The sequence below is a fragment of the Schistocerca piceifrons genome, chromosome 1 (assembly GCF_021461385.2).
Source record: "Schistocerca piceifrons isolate TAMUIC-IGC-003096 chromosome 1, iqSchPice1.1, whole genome shotgun sequence".
Taxonomy (NCBI): Eukaryota; Metazoa; Arthropoda; class Insecta; order Orthoptera; family Acrididae; genus Schistocerca; species Schistocerca piceifrons.
This window is the reverse complement of record NC_060138.1, coordinates 727,955,455-727,973,295: the sequence shown is the minus strand read 5'-3', so window position 1 is coordinate 727,973,295 and position 17,841 is coordinate 727,955,455. Positions and strand designations below refer to the sequence as shown.

Here is a 17,841-nt window from a genome sequence, read left to right as displayed (position 1 = left end):
GTTCAGTTTTGGGGCCACTCCTGTTCCTTATTTTGATATGGCCTCTAGTATTACGGGTAACTCTAAAAATATTTCTGTTTGCTGATGACACTAGCTTGGTAGTAAGCAACATTGGCTCTGTTTCAAATAGTGCAGTACATTACCTCAGTTCATGGCTTGTAGAAAATAAACTAAACTAATGCTAAATCACAGTAAGACTCATTTTTTACAGTTTCTAACACACAATTCAACAAAACCTGACATTTTAATTTCACAGAACGGACATATGATTAGTGAAACTGAACAGTTCAAATTTCTAGGTGTTCAGATAGATAGTAAGCTGTCGTGGAAAGCCCACGTTCAGGATCTTGTTCAAAGACTTAATACGGTCATTTTTGCTATTTGAACAGTATCAGAGCTGAGTGATTGTTCGACCCGAAAATTAGTCTACTTTGCTTATTTTCATTTGCTATTGTCGTATGGTATTATATTTTTGGGTAACTCTTCCCATTCTAAAAGGATATTTTTGGCTCAGAAACAGGCGGTTCGGGCAATAAGTGGTGTTAGTTCACGAACCTCTTGTCGACCTTTGTTCACGAGTCTGGGTATTTTGACATTGGCTTCTCAATACATATATTCCTTATTTACGTTTCTTGTTACCAATATTAGTTTATTCCCAAGAATAAGCAACTTTCACTCGGTTAATACTCAGCAGAAATCAAACCTGCGTTTGGATCGGACTTCCTTAACTCTTGTGCAAAGAGATGTGCAGTATATCGCTGCATCCATTTTCAATAAGTTGCCACTCTAATTCAAAAATCTTAGCAGTAATCCATGCGCTTTCAAATCGAAACTGAAGAGTTTCCTCATGAGTCACGCCTTCTATTCTGTCAAGGAGTTCCTTGACAAATTAAGCTAATTTTTATTGTGCTGCTGATAGCATTTACTTAAACTTATGGACTGACTTTTTTTAGGTTCATGAACATTCGTTTTTATCTGTTACTATGTTTATGTTGTATTTCATGTACTGACATGTTCCATGACCTTGGAGATTTGCTCCTCAATTTGGTCCTACGGAACTTGACGAGTTAATAAATTAAAAAAAAAATATGCAATGGAGTGAAAAGCATACTCCAAAAAAGCATACTCCATCAAAAGTAACACAAGCAAGCCATAAACTTTACTTAAAGTACCTTAGCAGTATATACTAAATGTTATTCATGTCAACAGAGAGGAAAGTTATATACGCACAGTAATTTTAAAACAAGGACTGTATTATACTACAGAATCGATGTAATTCAGATTTGTTACTGCAAGCAATTTTAAATATGGCAAACAGTACTGTTCATGCAGTACTCAAATGCAGGTAGCAAAGAAATGCCGCAACAAATGCACCTATCAGTGCAGTAAAATATACTAAAACATTTAATGCTCTCCACTAAGTATAAGATGAAAGGAGATGAGGCATGTGAAATGTTAGCTGAAATCATAGATGAGTACATACTTTATCGGCACTGCATGTAGTATTTTGTATACAAACTGTGTTGTTGCAACACAAGTAAGTAAATCAGTCACCAAGACATTCACAAAACTGAACATCAGAGTGAGACGAAAACAGTACTTAAAGGATTTTCATTAAAGACTGCCACACAACTTTTGGGCAAATGATGAGTTCTATACTGCTAAGAGAATGTAACAGCAACATACTGTAAATATTAATCTGGACAGCACAGAAAAACTGTAATTAAGAAACTTAACATGGGACTTTATTTGTTTCTCTTTTTTCACATAATATCTACACTGAATTGTACACTTCATCATCATTGTCCTTTCCCAATATGAGATAATGTGTCCTTCTGCCACTACCGAACAAACTGTCTCTTATCACCAGGTTTATTTTTATGTGGTTGCCTGAAGATCATTGCTTTGTGTTCCATCTTGCCTCCTCCAGGCTTATTCATAGTATTAAAATATCCAAAACCACCACCACCAAGTCTCTTCCTCGGACGGTTCCCTTTGCTACTGTTGACATCTGAAAAATCTATTAAGGAAGGTACAACAGAGGATAACAGATTTGAGCAACTTTTATATCACTGAAAAGGCATAACCTTTAGTTGTAGAAGGCTAAGTACTACAAAAGTTCTTGAAACAATTCACATGCAATGATGGAGGATGGGATGATAAGTTCATATCAGCATAAATCACACACATAACACTGACTTTATTAGTGTAAACGGCATAATTAATATAATGTGCATTTTATCAATATTAGATTCATAACACATACAATGTAATGCACTTCAGCTTAAGCCATCTCTGGATCATTTGTAATATGGCATCAATATGCAGTATCTGGTCAGATTCCTATTTCCAAACACATACCATAAACTACTTAAGATATTTAAGAATCTGACAAGATGTATGTATCTATGTCCTTTAAAATATGATTCAAAGATTGGCATAAGCCAAAATGAATTAATTTGTATGCTTTATGAAATTAGAAGGTTTTGTAAGTGGATATAACACAAGGCATCATTCAAAAGTTGTTAATGATATTACTGATGGAGCAATGAATACAAATTACCACTCTGCCAACGATGCACAGATTTTTACGAAAGATTTGGCTCAGTTGCAATCAAACCAGCTCAGTTGCAATCAAACCAGACACGACAGTTCTTGAGAAACAACCTATAATACAGTACTAAAAAATACATGCATTAATTTAACAGCTGTCAATAGAAGTAATGAGGATTGTGCAAAACTCATGATTGAAAGAGGCACATACATGTCAGGTGGCTCTAGTTCAGTAAAACTATTCTCAGAAGTCCTAAACAAACTTTTTTATCCTTAAACTGGGAAAAGAAAGAAGTAATATGGATTAACTGATGATAAACTGTTTGTCTTTAATGCTGATAAATTTCAACAACAGATGAAGAAACTTCACAGATCCTATTGGAAAACAGGCTTTAAAATCAATTATAACAAAACTATCAATCACAAAATTCAGTTTCCCAAAACGTTAAATTATGTGGCTATTATTTACTTTCAGGAGATGAAATTTCTAGGTTCTCCCAACAGAAATAGCTACAAGCAGAGAATACTACTCCTAGCTTTCAGAAACTGTATGTTCCTTCCTCAGGAAGGAAAGATGAGTTGGAAACAAGGGACAGGTCACTCAGTTCTATGTTGAGAGGGGCAAATTCTAGTTGGGCCACTTATTTTCCCCCCAGTCCCTTTTCCTCCCTGAGGGAAGAAAAATAAATGTTATGACAGGCAAGTACCACGCTTTCTAGTTGTACATATTCCTATCAGCGGTACTAGGAATCAGCGTTTCTTAAGGTAAGTATTGGCCAACGATTCAGTATCCCTGTATAATCAACACAAAGATAATAATATTGCAAAAATCATCAATGCGACTGACTAATTTTTATGTGTACAGCAGCTAAAGACAGCATCTAGATGAACAGGAAAAAAAAAACTGAAAAGCAACAACGGCTCAGAGTGCCATTGATGATCTAAAAATAATTTCCTGAATGTGGTTTTCAATAAGTGGGTAACAAAATTTTCGATCCACATGAATTACTAGTTTTAATTTATGGCAGCGAGACAGGACTTACAATGCAAACACCAGTCAAAAACTGTGTGTTCCCAGCAAGCAACTGAGAGATGTATGATGGGATTCATTTGAGGGGAAAGTGGCAGCAGTAAAACAAATAAATAAATCACAGAACAAGTAGAGTTACACTATATAAAAGAAGATCAACACAGTGACCTAATGTAAGGTGAGCAAATGATAGAAGAAAAAATGTGGGAGACACATGGTTGTATACAACAAAAGACTCATGCATACAGTCTTGAGGTGGCCTATACCCAGCAATAGATACATCAAATGGCTGACGATGATAATGTTTGGCATCTGACAATCATTCTGTTCCTGGATTCAACAACTATCTTATGTAATACACTCACAATCTGCCAGCATAACACCTTTCAGTAAGATTTTAGTACAACACAGATTCATAATGAGGCACTAAGAACCAGCATAACCAACGCCATGATGTATTCAGCAATAAGAAATATTAAAACCAAAACTGAGAAAAGAGCAACAATGGTATTTTTTCAATATAAACCAGTAGTGGATTGTGCATTACAGACAGAGAGATATTGCTTACTACTACTTTAGAAATCTTTATACTTAACACCATCTAGTTTCCCCCAACATTTCGTACTTCAGTTCCCAGGATAATTTTAGTTAAAAATTATTCAAACAATTGATTTTACACACTTGGATTGAAAGCAAGATAAGATGTGTGTAAATGAATGCTAGGAGAGAAGAAACATCAGAATAAAAATCTAAATTCCGGTTGAATATAATAAAATCTCAAATGGTTGAAATGGAAGAAAAGAAATTCAAGGTGCAGTAATGGAAAAAAGCACATGAAAAGTTGATGTGATGGTAACTGCTTGTTGATGGGGAATCTTATGATATTTTAAACAGAAAAAAACCATTCTACTGCATGGTGAGTGTGATCATTCTTCTATCACTATGTCTGGCTTCTTCTCATCTGCTCACTGATAACAGACAGGAGATTTGGAAGACACAAAAACAAGAACAGCCACTTCTTTGAGTGTACTCAGTAGCAACTTAACTGCTGTTTGAAAGGACACAATTTTGCTTGAACTGGGGAAAGGAGAATGGAGGGGAGGGAGATGGAAGTATAGTGGTAGGGAAGGAGAGGTAAAACAGTAATCTTAACATACTACTATCTACAATCACCTAATTGCAAAAAAGGATACGGAGATCAACGCTTGGTGGTATTTTAAGTCCAAATGACAGAGCGACCTTTTGCAGGTCTAATGTCTCCACATTAAATATCTGCTTCAAATGGTGAGAATCGTATGCTCTTACATATGCCTTGTATGCTTCTTTTGCCGACATATTCAAGAAGTAATTTTTACCAATCAGTTTTTCCAGCTGAAACAATACATAAAGTAAAGATCCAGTTCTTAGAAGTACCTGCAGTCTGCATTATACAAAAAATTCAAAAATTCACATATATATATATATATTTTGCAGGAGACCAATGGCTGGGGAAGATAAAATCAGATTATGAAAATTGTTAACTATTTTCGAGAATGGAGGGTGAGGGGGGTGTGTGTGTGTGTGGGGGGGGGGGGGGGGGGGGGCGGGGGGGGGGGGGGTGCGAGAGAGAGAGAGAGAGAGAGAGAGAGAGAGAGAGAGAGAGAGAGAGAGAGAGAGAGAGAAAATTTGGACCTAATGTAGATCTGATACACTGGGAACAGACATTAATACCATACTACTTATATCACATATCCCTAGTCCTCGCGCTGTCCCCAACAATTCACAGCAAAGGAGCACCCCTCCCCCTCATTACCCAATATCACCCTGGATCCTGGATCCTGGATTGGAGCAACTGAACCCTGTCCTTCACCAGGGCTTTGATTTATCTATCGTCATGTCCTGAGATGAGTGACATCCAACCCATAATCCATCTCACCCTCCCAAAGTGCTATTCTGTTGCCTACCCAACCTGCACAACATTCCGGTCCATCCCTACAACATTCCCACTCTCAACCCATTGTATCTCATCCAGGTGCAAGACCTGCCAAATACGCCAACCAAACATATCTTATTACAGCCCTGTCACAGGTTTGTCCTAACCCATCAAATGCACAGCCACCTGTGAAAGCAGCCATATCATATGCTGGAATATTTGCACAGTATTTTATGTGGACATGACAACCACCAACCAGCTATCAATCAGAATGAATAACCACCACTCAGCTGTGATCAAGAAGAGAGTTACCACCTAGTGGCACAACATACTGCTGAGCACCACATGCTAGAGTTCAGTGGCTGCTTCACAACCCAAGCCATCTGAATCCTTCCATCCAAAACCAGTTTTTATGAAGTATGAAGATGGGAGTTACATTGCAACACATCCTCTTGCTTCCGTAATCTCTGCTAACCCATGCCCTCTATCCAACTGTTTCCCATGCTCACATCTTTTCACCCCCTTTCTAATCAGTGCCTCCACATCCTCTTCCAATTCACCAGCTCTTGTGCTTGATTGTCACAAACCTAGTATGTGCACCTGATACCCCTCCTCCCACATTCTCATCCTGCACACCAGCTGCCTCCTCCTGAGCTGCTAGCTATCCAGCCCATTTGTGCTCTAGCTCATCAAACAACTTCTTCTGAAAGGGCAGCAAGTTTTCATTCTTTTTTGTAGGCCTGTCAATGACTCAATGCTTCTGTAAATTAGCTGTATCAACTAGAGATTGATAGAAGGAAATTAGAAAATAACAAAAAGCAAGGAAGAAATTTCAAACTTTGGGACTCATTCCTTCAACAAAAAAATATGTAGCGAGGAGAAAAAAAATAAAATATTCTGGAATTTTGTATCATATGGGTGAACACCAGTTGGCACATGGGACTGAGGGACAAGGGAAAGTTATTGCAAACTAAAATAAAGTCATGATATAATTTGCTGGGAAATACATGCTTTTCTGTTTGCACTACTTCTTGCTTCTTTCAAACACTTATGTTTTCTTATGTTGTGAATCCAGAAATAACTCCAGACAGGTCCAAAAACTTGAGACTCTACATTATTTTTAATAGCACAAGCAGATGAGATATTATGTTTTTTTGGCAGTATAGTTCATTCATCTGCCCTTATTGCTTTCAATTTTAGATATTTTCAAACCATAAATAATATTATAATCAGTCCAACCACTACAGATCTGTTCACTTTCGATTGGATGAATGAGGGTATGATGCCAGATGCTGAGGACGGTTCATTGTTTGTACATAACTATTGTCTTCAACACAATATTGGTTCATTTCTTGTTAACAAATCTGGGCTTTACATTTACTCATATTGGTTATACTGAGAGCATAAAATTGATGAAACCAAAAGAAATCAATGAGGGAAATATAATTGGAAATACACGAAGTTCACTTCTCTAGTATGAACACAAAAACATCACCAATTTATTTCTATATATGATCATGTTCTCACAGTTTCTGTTCCCACCATTTTATTTTAATAACAAAGGCCAAAAGGAAATAAGCAATTTTTTTAAAAAATGGTGTGATTGTACTGTTGTCTTTGACACTACAATAAATTACTAGCTAATCAGTATGTAATATAATTTCTTCTGTGCTTGATTAATATAATTTGCAATATATTCAGAAATACATATTCTTAACATGCTAAAATATAATTTAATAATTGCTTAAAAAGTAAAGATTCAGTCAATAAGGTGACAAAATATTGTGTAATATTATGAAACCTTGTTGACTTCCCTTCTATTTCCATCAAATTTCACGACTGGAATTACAATGAAACAATGTCTACAAAAACTGTCTCAAATGAAATAAAGGCAATTTTAAAATTCGATAAGCCGCTGAAAAGAAAGAATCAACTCAACATATCTGTGTTCAGTAATCCTGACACGCACAAACACCAACATTTTACACAGCTCTGTTGAAAGTTAATTACCTGTAACTGAATATCAGCTATTTTATTCCAGCTGAACTCAAATTCATTGAGAGGGACTTTGGCTTGCTTCAAATATCGCAGAAAACCTAGCTCTTCTGGTCGAAGGATCAAGAGGGCATGTCCTCTACCACCTTCTCCTCTTGCTGTCCTACCAACTCGATGAATGTATTCCTGCGTGTCAACAACAAAACAATTTTTACTTCAATTGCCTCAGATTTAAGCTATTTAAATATAACAGCACCTAATTATTACTAACCTTTGGGTCATCTGGTGGATCATATTGAACTATCCAGTCCACAGCAGGAATGTCTAAACCTCGAGCAGCAACGTCTGTACAGAGGAGTATACCTGTCTCAGCATTACAGAACTGGAAGAAAGTGGTGGTACGTTTTGTCTGTTTTTGTTTTCCCTGAAACAAAGAAAAAAAACAAATGTCAAATGTTTATTATATTTCTCTCAAGCCACTGTTGTCCTTAGAGCAATATTTAGCGCGTTCACTGGAGTTGTAAGCCATATTTCCACAGGCATGAATTTCTTACATGTGCATACCCTCCACCCCCCCCCCAAGCCCCTCCACCACCCACCACCACCACCACCACCACCACCACCACCACCACCACCACCATCCCCTTACATGCACATTAGCATTTCCATATGCCCCGAGTTGGAAACGCTATTTATGTGACTTTCGAGATGGCAACAACTGAAATTATTTGTATGGAGAGTTGCGTAGCTTTTATATGAAGTGCTTATAGTGATATACACAAAGAAAAAATCGGACCCGTAGATGTTGGATATGGAAATGGGTATATCATAGCAATCATTTCGGAACATCAAGTACACTAATAAGAGAGTTATACTGTGCAGTCAACATTTTGTTTGAAAATAATTTTCAAATGAGTAAAATCATTCTGAACCATACTTCTAGCTCTGCACAAAAGTCTAAAGCAAGTATGTGACATGCCAGCTTGCATTAAATTACAAGTAACTCTGAATATCTGACAATTGTAGTCACTACAATATACTATTGCATTCTGAAGAGTATTATATCCAAATTTTTATGTAACCTACAATATACGGAAGGTACATTAGAGAGGAAGGTTGCTGTCTCAACACCTCAGCTTTGTCTTTATTTTCAGAGTTTGTCAAGGTTCTGATAGGTCAGATGTGCAGTAAATATGCATTTATTTTACTGGTATGTTACTTAATTTTGTAACCAAACACTGTACTACTGTGCTGAATGGTGACCACTCAATTAAAGTGCCAATACGAACACTGTTATATTTACATAGGCTTTTAATGGGGTTAAGAGCAGTTTTAAATCTCTAAAGCCACAAATAAATTTCAGTTTCATGGTAATATTTACACCCACAGACTAAAGCAAAAAATTATTATTATACTAAAATAAAAACAAAATAAAATAAAATAAAAAACTCCTTTACAGTATTCATTTTTCTGCAGTAATACGAAACTCAGCAAGTTCACTCTCAGTTTCAATACTTTTTAACTCATTTCATCACTTCAAACATAAGTGTGTTATTCTTTTATGTGTAAGTGATTACAACGTGTTGCTGAAAGCTAAAATGATATTTCCATGGCACCGTTTAACATTTTGCAACTTTAGAAAGTGTTTGTTCATGTAGTTGAAGACTAAGCCCAATATTTTTATTTATTTATTTTTGGCATAACATTAACTTTCCACATTCATAAACAATTTTAGATCTGTGCTATCAAACAAACTAGAGCAAAATGAGAGCATATCCACTTATCGGTAGTCGCTGAAGCCTGGAGGTGACGATGGATGAAGCAAATTGTGGAAGAAAGTAGGCCTTTCAGCTTTCATAACTTATGCGTAAGATGGCATGACAGTGACCAAGTATGGTGTTTCCACATGTAAGTTGACTTACACAAGTGGTGGTGGGTGATGTGCATGTAATTCATTTCTGTGGAAACCCAGCAATACACTACACTAACATGCATGTAACAAGACATCAATTGCAGCAATGTGCAGTAGCGAGACTATGTGAATCATGTAACACACCAGCCAATAGGGACATTCTGCTGCATCACTGTAGTAAACAAATGTCAAGCATTTAGCGTAAGTGTTAATTTTCCTAAGAAACAAAACAAATCTATACTGTAATTTTAATGTTGATTTCCATTATTAGCCAGTCAGATCTCAAACTGCAAAAAGGAAGGTAGAGTGGAGGAATGGGAAGTAGGAACTTTGCAAATGAATGTAACAAACAGATCAGATATCAGATTTCACTTTTACATCCTGAGAGTACACTGGGTGCCTCTTCTCAGAAGTGATTTAGAGAGTGACACAACGAGGCCTCATTAATGAGATCCTCAATGACTAACAACTGAACTTAATGCCCAATCACAGAGAGATGGTACAACAAGAAACGGAATCTGGCAACTTGTGGTGCCAGCACTAAAAGCCCAGTCATGGGGCATCACCAGAGGTGTCTGGTACATGCATGGTGTACTGTATAGGATGACAGTTTCCAATCATGGCATCAAGTTTTCAGCAGGACTTGCCAGTGCCGATGGCAGCAACAGCAGCAGCAGCCTCTCTCTCTCTCTCTCTCTCTCTCTCTCTCTCTCTCTCTCTCCTGAAGATAGCACAGTCCTGCTGCAAACCCTAGAAGACCAGCAAGAATTGTTATGCCTGCAAAGCCTACACAGTCATGGCAGCTTGTGGTATTTTGGCAGTGGCTGCAGCACGGACGGATTACCAAATGTTTGAACTAATGTAACTAGTAGATTGGTAGCAGAAATAATTCCAAAAAGAGACAAGGGAATGTTCATGAATGGAACAAATTGAAAAATAAAATTATGTAAACCATTTCAGTGACATTCAACAATTTTGTAAGGTTAGCGCCCAAAATAAGAATTTTAAAACAATGGGGCCATGACTGTACATGGCCTATTGCAAATGGGTTGAGGAAATTGAAAAAAATGTTTCTTGTGTCAGCTCATATGTTAATTCTAAGCACTGTAGATTTTGCTGTAACAGGACTGTTAGTAAATTAAAACCTTCAAATTAACAAACCTGCTTTTAAGGAAATACCTCTTTTCACAAATATTTCTGTCGGTCCCAACAACAGCCCCGAAAGAACAATGTTGTTTCCCTCTAGTTTAAGAAAAACCTCTGCTTTTAAGGGCTAAACATAAAACATTCTGCCAATTAAAATCCAGTTTTTATACAATTTCTAAAATGTCTAAGTGGGCTTTTGATTTCTTTTAGTTTCACACACGTCACACTTTGTGTCATATGATGGCTTTATATGGTTATCAACGGATTCTTTCGGTCAACACATATCTAGATCGAATTCCATTGTAGCGATACCAGAAAAAGCATTTAATGAATAAGGTAGCGATTTCAGCCCTGCCTCCCAAGTGACTATGGTCACATGACCTGACATCACTGTTGCCAAATTCTGATTTACGAAGTGCAAGCCACGAAGTGTTGTCACTGTTGCTGTCGAATTTACCTGTTTGCTTTTGTGGGGTTATGGTTTCCAAATGTAGAAAGCTTACAATTCAGCAAAAGCTGATGATTATTCACAATGTCGAAGACATTTACAACATAAAACATTCTGACATGACGAAGAAGTACGAATTGGCACAGCCGTCATTGTATGGCATTCTCAAAAACAAGGAAGCATTGCTAAATGCCAAAGCTAGTGGTTTCTCTGGATGTAAAGAAAGAACATTCACATGTCAACATTCAGTGACGCGAAAACTAATTCTTTTAAAATGGTTTCAAGGAATGATAAGTGGCAGCATTCCCATAAGTGGAAACATATGACAAAATCGCCCCGTGTATGTGTGTTAAAAATTTCAGTGCATCAAACAGCTGCTTAGATAATTTCTCAAAAAAATATCATAATCTCTCATTTCATAGTGTAAGTGGAGAGAGTGAGGCTGAGCATGTAAAAACTAAACCATTGGAAGTACCTTACATTACTAGGACTAATACAGAATTTGAGCCAAGAGACATTTTTAACACAGATGAAACACCTCTTTTTACTTCCTATGAGAACTCATTCTGTCACGGGAGAAGAATGCCATGGAGGTAACAAAAGGTAAAAAAAGAATGACTGCGCTATTGTATATAAATATTGATGGAAGTGAGAAGTTGCCTCCAATGATAACAGAGAAATTTAAAATTCCCAGGTGTTTTAAAAATACAAGAATGCTACCATGTACTTACAAGTACAAAAGCAATGCCTGGATAACACTGGAAATCTTTAGAAGATTTCTCAGGCATTTATATGCCAAGATGGGTGCAGCAGATACAAAAACAGTTCTTATGAGTAACTGATGCTCTGTACATCTTAAGGAATGTACATGTTGTGCTGCTTCCACCAAACTGTACAAATAGAGGCTCAACATTTTACAGGCTTCATACACATTTGTTGCTGCTGGCTTTGTGTAACACAAAAGACTTTCTATTCCTAACACTGTCACTACAAGGGTGATCTGCAATATATGATAACCGAAGGAAACTTCACAAGCCAAGATTGCTAAAAAATCATTTTACTGGATGACCAGATTCATCACTGGATCTTATGCTTTAAAATATTACAACATACTGTCTATCAGTGTTGCAGGTCATTTCACACTGCATATACACTTCAAACGCTGCCATGATTATGATGATGAGATAGGTATATGTACAATGTGAAGCGACTTGCAAAAGTGATGGACAATACTTTGCAATCTTTTAAAGCATAAGATCCAAAGAGCCAGTCATCAAATAAAATGCTTTTTAGCAACCTTAGATTGTGACGTTTTCTTCAGTTACCACAACAAACTGTGGTGAATTGTTTTGTAAAGGCTAGTTGTGGTATATCAGTTGCTGACTAAGATGAAATTGTTCCACAAGAAGAAATGAGTGGAGTCACAGATTTTCCTGGCAATGTGAGTTTCCAGAAGTTTGTTTCTTGTGATGATGACATTTGTACTTTCACATCTGAGATTAATGTAAGTGAAATTCTAGTGAACAAACAGTGAATACAAACTAGTGGTGACAACCATCTTGAAGAAGAAGAAGAAGAAGAAGAAGAAGAAGAAAGCAAAAACGAGGACAACAACATTACACCTAGTCTTGCAGCTGCTTTGCAAGGACTCGATATCACCAGGAACTACTACTCTTAATGCAACAACTTCTCACACTGGTACAGCAAAATAAACAGCTCTTCTTGATTAAAAAAAAAGAAAAAAACAATGAGTTCTTAAAAAAAAGTGATGTATGTTATATCTCGATGGTAGCAATGAAAACCTCGTAACACCATTTTGTCAAACGTTACAGGAGGAGCAAAAACAGTCTCAAAAATATCTGAAGTGATACAAATAATGTTGCTACATGTGTAACTATGTAGTAGAACTTATAATAAAATGTTTCCCCAAGATGTTTAAGTCTCTAATTTATATACAAAATGATCGAAGGAGAAGAAATAAATTAAAATTTGTAATGCAGCCGGGACTCGAACCTGGGTCTTCTTGTTTGCTAGGCGGAAATGCTAACCATTACACCACCTAGTTACTGACAGACTGGCGAATTCCATGCACTTCACTTTCAAATTTTGCTTTAGTAGCAGAGGTGCCAGTTACTTGGTGTGTGTGTGTGTGTGTGTGTGTGTGTGTGTGTGTGTGTGATAGAAGAAATGACTACCTAGAGATACACAACAGGCAGGACTCTGACGGCTTGATAAAATCCATGGTTAAATTCAATGCTGAATAGCAGAGACACTAGACAGTCCAGACTAGAACTCTCAAGCAGCAACAACTGAATTACTTTCATAACAATACACATTTCTGCCTAACACAAAGGAGACATTTCTAAGTTTGTGACACCACACTACAGCTTTGTGCTGCAGCTAAAAGGAGTTAAGGAGTGATTGTTTATGGGAACAATATGCTGCTGTTGGTATAGGGTGATACCAGATAATATGATGAAAAGGAATCTAACACAGAACTACCAGGAGGAACTGCATTATGTTAAACTCTGTTCACTGCTTGTAATAGGTAGCTAACGGGTACTCCATTTCCAAAGGGAAATAAGAGAAATCAGACATGATAGCCATATAACCAGGGAAGTAGTATGTATTTAATGAAACCATTAACTTTCAACCTCATATCAAAAGCACATGTTGGAATGATCTGATGATAATGGTCATGACAAATGAAAGAAACAATGTGGTTTTTGCTGGCAGGTAAAAGCCAGAAGAAAATACCAGGAATTCCATGCCAGTTTTTACCAACAAACTGGTGTGAACGATGTGTTAGTGTAGTACAACAAGTACAAAATGTTGTACGCAGGCTATAATGTATGCCCCCTTAGCCATTTTGGGCATACTTTGTCTCCTGATCAGCCATTCAAAGCATATAATACTGTTACAAGACAAAATGGATGAAATACAGAAAAAATTTAATGCATCCCATGCCTCCCTCTTAAAGGGTCTCTTCGAGGGCCATCTATTACTGGTTTTCTTGGAGTCCAATGGCTGAACATTTTATTTTATGAAACTGTAAAATTCCTTATGATTAACACTAAATTGATCCTTCAACTCAACCTCCTGTCAGGTAGTCAACCACATCACTTGTGTTCACATCAAGTGTAACAACAAAAGCAGTATCTATGGTTTCACACCTGTCATAAAGTCTACATCACAAACATTCTTTCTTTAACAGCCTTAGACTATAGGCAGTCCCCTCTGATGAAACATTGAAGATATTAGCTATCCTTTAAGTGGTTTCAAATCTCAAAATTATTTAAAAATGACACTTCAGCAAAGCAAGAAATGGCATTCATACTATAACAATATTGTATCACCATGGGCTAGAACTAATCAATCTACAGCAATTCCAAGGATATATCTTCCTTGAGACATGCTGTAAAGTGAGACTGACACAGTATCAAACACCATTGTCAAATTTCTCCCAACACACACTATGAACACAATGGCCATATAACATCTGGGCTTACAGCACTCTAGGCAGACTGCAGTGGATCATATTTACTAAGTACACAAGTTCAAAGCCGTACTCAATGCCCACTAACCAACTCAAATCCCAGAACCCCAAAACTGGCAAAAACTTACAAACCAGTGGAAGGGTGGCATGAGAGAGTATAAAGCGAATTAACTTACTCGCAATTCTGTGTAGCACTCTGTACCTGCATGACCTCCACTCAGCTCTCAGTCAGAATAAATGATCACAGTTCATCCAACAGCCTACTCTGCAACACACATCCTGTTGCTGAACACTCAATGAAATGGAGAGACCAATATACTAGGCCACTCATATGCTACTTTAATCCCTCCTTTGTCCCTTTCCATGCTATTAAACAGCCTTCATTTCACCCTGTTCACATATTGCGGCACCAGGGGCTGCCACAAATTTCCCCAAGTGAAATTCTCTGATATTTCCTTGATTTCTAGACAAGTTTTGGCATTTTTCCCTGACAAATTAAACATTGGCAGGCCCAATCCTTTATGGGTACCTGCAGAAACGGCCTACAGTTTTGGTCTGTCATGGAAATCCACTCATGTGGCCAGTTATTCATGAGCCACAGACAGCATGTTGATGAGATAAGACCACAGTGATCAACCCATGCAACAGGTAACTTGCTCAAATACTCTCAGAATCAATAATAATGAGGGTAAGTAGCAACTCACCGTAAAGATGACTACTGAACTGCAGACAGGCACGTAGGAAAGACCATCACACCCTCAAAGCTAGCCACAGCTTTTGTCAGAAAACAAGAGCAGTCACTCAGGCACAACTCATGCAAACACGATCACTGTCTCCAGCCACTGCATCTACAATCTCTGGGAATCAGATCAAAACAAACAACTCTCATGCCTCCCTGCCTCTTACCAGCAGCTGCTGATTTCCAGAACCTGTGGCAACCCCACGCACTAACAGCTTGGCTTATTTTCCGACACTGTCATCCCATTTTGGCTCATCTCCTTTTATACCACCTTCCTTTGCACTGTTTTCATTTGCATTGTGCAACTATTTTTATTTTATGTCTCTTCCTGGACCTTTTATCTGCTAACAGATCACTATAATTTTCTTAATTTTGTACCTGGTCTCTTATTAGTCCACTGTTACTTTTCACTCTTTTCCTGCACCTTCTGAATATTAATGAACATTTTCCTTCCTCTAGTACCATACACTTTATACAGTACATGGCCTTTTTACATTTTCTTATTTTCTACCTTCTCCTTTTGCTTGACAAAGGAAACACTTAAAAGTTTTGTGCATTATTTATTTGTGCTCCTGTCCTTTATTTTCCACTTGTAAATTCTTTGCCAAATGCTGTCTCAAAAAGTGGGAATTCTAATGCTTTACTTCCTACTGTGAATTAGATTAATAATGTGGGGCAGGAAACTGATGTGCAGCTAATATCTCATTATAACAGATTTCCACCTTTTTGATTCCTTTAATTTCATTAGTAATTTTACTCATGCACAAACTGTATCTCTAGTCCTAATTTAGAAGGTCAGACATTGCAGAAAGTCATTCATCTGCAGTGCACAAGTCACTCATTCTACACTGCCTTGCAGAACATGAAGTGCCCTCTTCACTTATCCAAGACAGCACCATGTATAGAAATTGCACAATACTGGTTAGAAATAAAGACAGAAATACATACATAAATTTCCATTAGGAAGAATGATTGGAAATTATGCAGTAAAGCAAAAGTTTTTATTTTAAGTGCCATAAGGTGGCAGTAAAAACAAGGATGCTCAAATTAGGGGTGAGGATGGAACTAGCTTGATTACTTGTTCAGGAAGTGTTAGCAACAGATTACGGGCACAGTCTTCAATTATTCAGAGCTGCATTATGTTGTTTTAAATACCAGTTGTATTAAATTGAATTATATGTTATTTTGAGCAATGCTGCAAATTAACAGCCAATTTGAAAAGCTACTTTATAGACGTACTGCTAACAAAAGGGGCACCGGGGGTAGTAGCACACAGCACGCAAATGCCTAGAGTGAGCTGTGCAGTGATCAATGTTGATGAATAAGTTATTACACCCACGAAGAGGGTATCTACGCACTGCAAATCAAATACAATATAATACACTTAGCCATATACTTACATGTATACACATAACAGGTAGGTCAATGTAGTTGAGTAACTCATGATGGTATTTCACCGACATACATGAGCTGAAGAAAACCATAACTTTCTTCTTTCTGTTCTTCTTAAGGAATGTAAATAGCAACAGAAACCTCTTCTCTGAAGGACACACAACATAACCTGTAAAAATGAGGAAAGGTAACATTAATTAAACTTACACTACAATTTATTAAAAGTTGATACACTGTGGTTTCTATTTTGCAATCTACACATATTAAAAAAAGTTTTGCATCACCCCGGTTCCCAGAACTCCTGAAGATGGGTGTTGACTGTGAATATTGTATCACAGACACAGTCCCTTTGACTGTTCAGAGATGTCACTAAACCAGCCCAAACATGTAAACAACCTTCCACGAGCAATACCTATTAGTTGGAGGGGATCCGACAGCAGATCAGTTACAGTCACTCCACCAGGAAGGAGGTACATGGCTCATGTTATCTGTAGTTCAACCATGCCTAGATGGTCAATAACGACATTCAATCACATCCACATTGTTACTTTGTGCCAGGAAGGGCTCTTAACAAGGGAAGTGTCGAGGCATCTCTGACTGAACGAAAGTGGTGTTGTTCGGGCATGGAGGAGATTACAGAGTGGCAGGAACTCTCGACGATACACCTCGCTCAGGCTGTCCAAGGACTACTACTGCAGTGGATGACCGCTACCTAAGGATTATGACTCTGAAGAACCCAGACAGCAACGCCACCATGTTGACTAATGTTTTTTGTGTAGCCACAGGATGTCAAGTTAGGACTCAAACTGTGCGCAATAGGCTGCATGATGGGCAACTTCACTCCCAACGTCCATGGTGAGGTCCAGCTTTGCAACTACGACACCATGCAACACAGTACAGATGGGCCCAACAACATGCCAAATGAACCACTCAGGATTGGCATCACGTTCTCTTCACCGGCGAGTGTCGCATAGACAATCGTTGGAGATGTGTTTGGAGGCAACCCAGTCAGGCTGAACGCCTTAGACACAATGTCCAGCTAGTGCAGGAAGGTGGAGGTTCCCTGATGTTTTGGGGCGGCATTACATGGGGCCGACGTACACCAATGGTAGTTACGGAAAGCGCCATAACGGCTGTATGATATGCGACTGCCATCCTCCGACCGATTGTGCAACAATATAGGCAGCATATTGGCAAGACATTCGTCTTCACGTACGA

At 37.8% G+C, this 17,841-nt stretch overlaps 1 protein-coding gene across 1 annotated transcript in view; it reads right to left on the bottom strand.

Moving 5' to 3' along the window:
* Positions 1–1,723: 1,723 nt before the first annotated feature.
* Positions 1,724–17,841, bottom strand: part of LOC124788003 (probable ATP-dependent RNA helicase pitchoune) — a 53,651-nt gene continuing 37,533 nt past the window's right edge. Inside the window, exons 8-12 of the mRNA XM_047255049.1 lie at positions 16,632–16,792; positions 7,762–7,914; positions 7,506–7,676; positions 4,777–4,954; positions 1,724–2,011 (exon numbers count right to left, since the gene is read on the bottom strand). Of these exons, the coding sequence (XP_047111005.1) occupies positions 1,842–2,011; positions 4,777–4,954; positions 7,506–7,676; positions 7,762–7,914; positions 16,632–16,792 (833 nt within the window). The 3' untranslated portion in view covers positions 1,724–1,841. The remainder of the gene's footprint in view (positions 2,012–4,776; positions 4,955–7,505; positions 7,677–7,761; positions 7,915–16,631; positions 16,793–17,841) is intronic.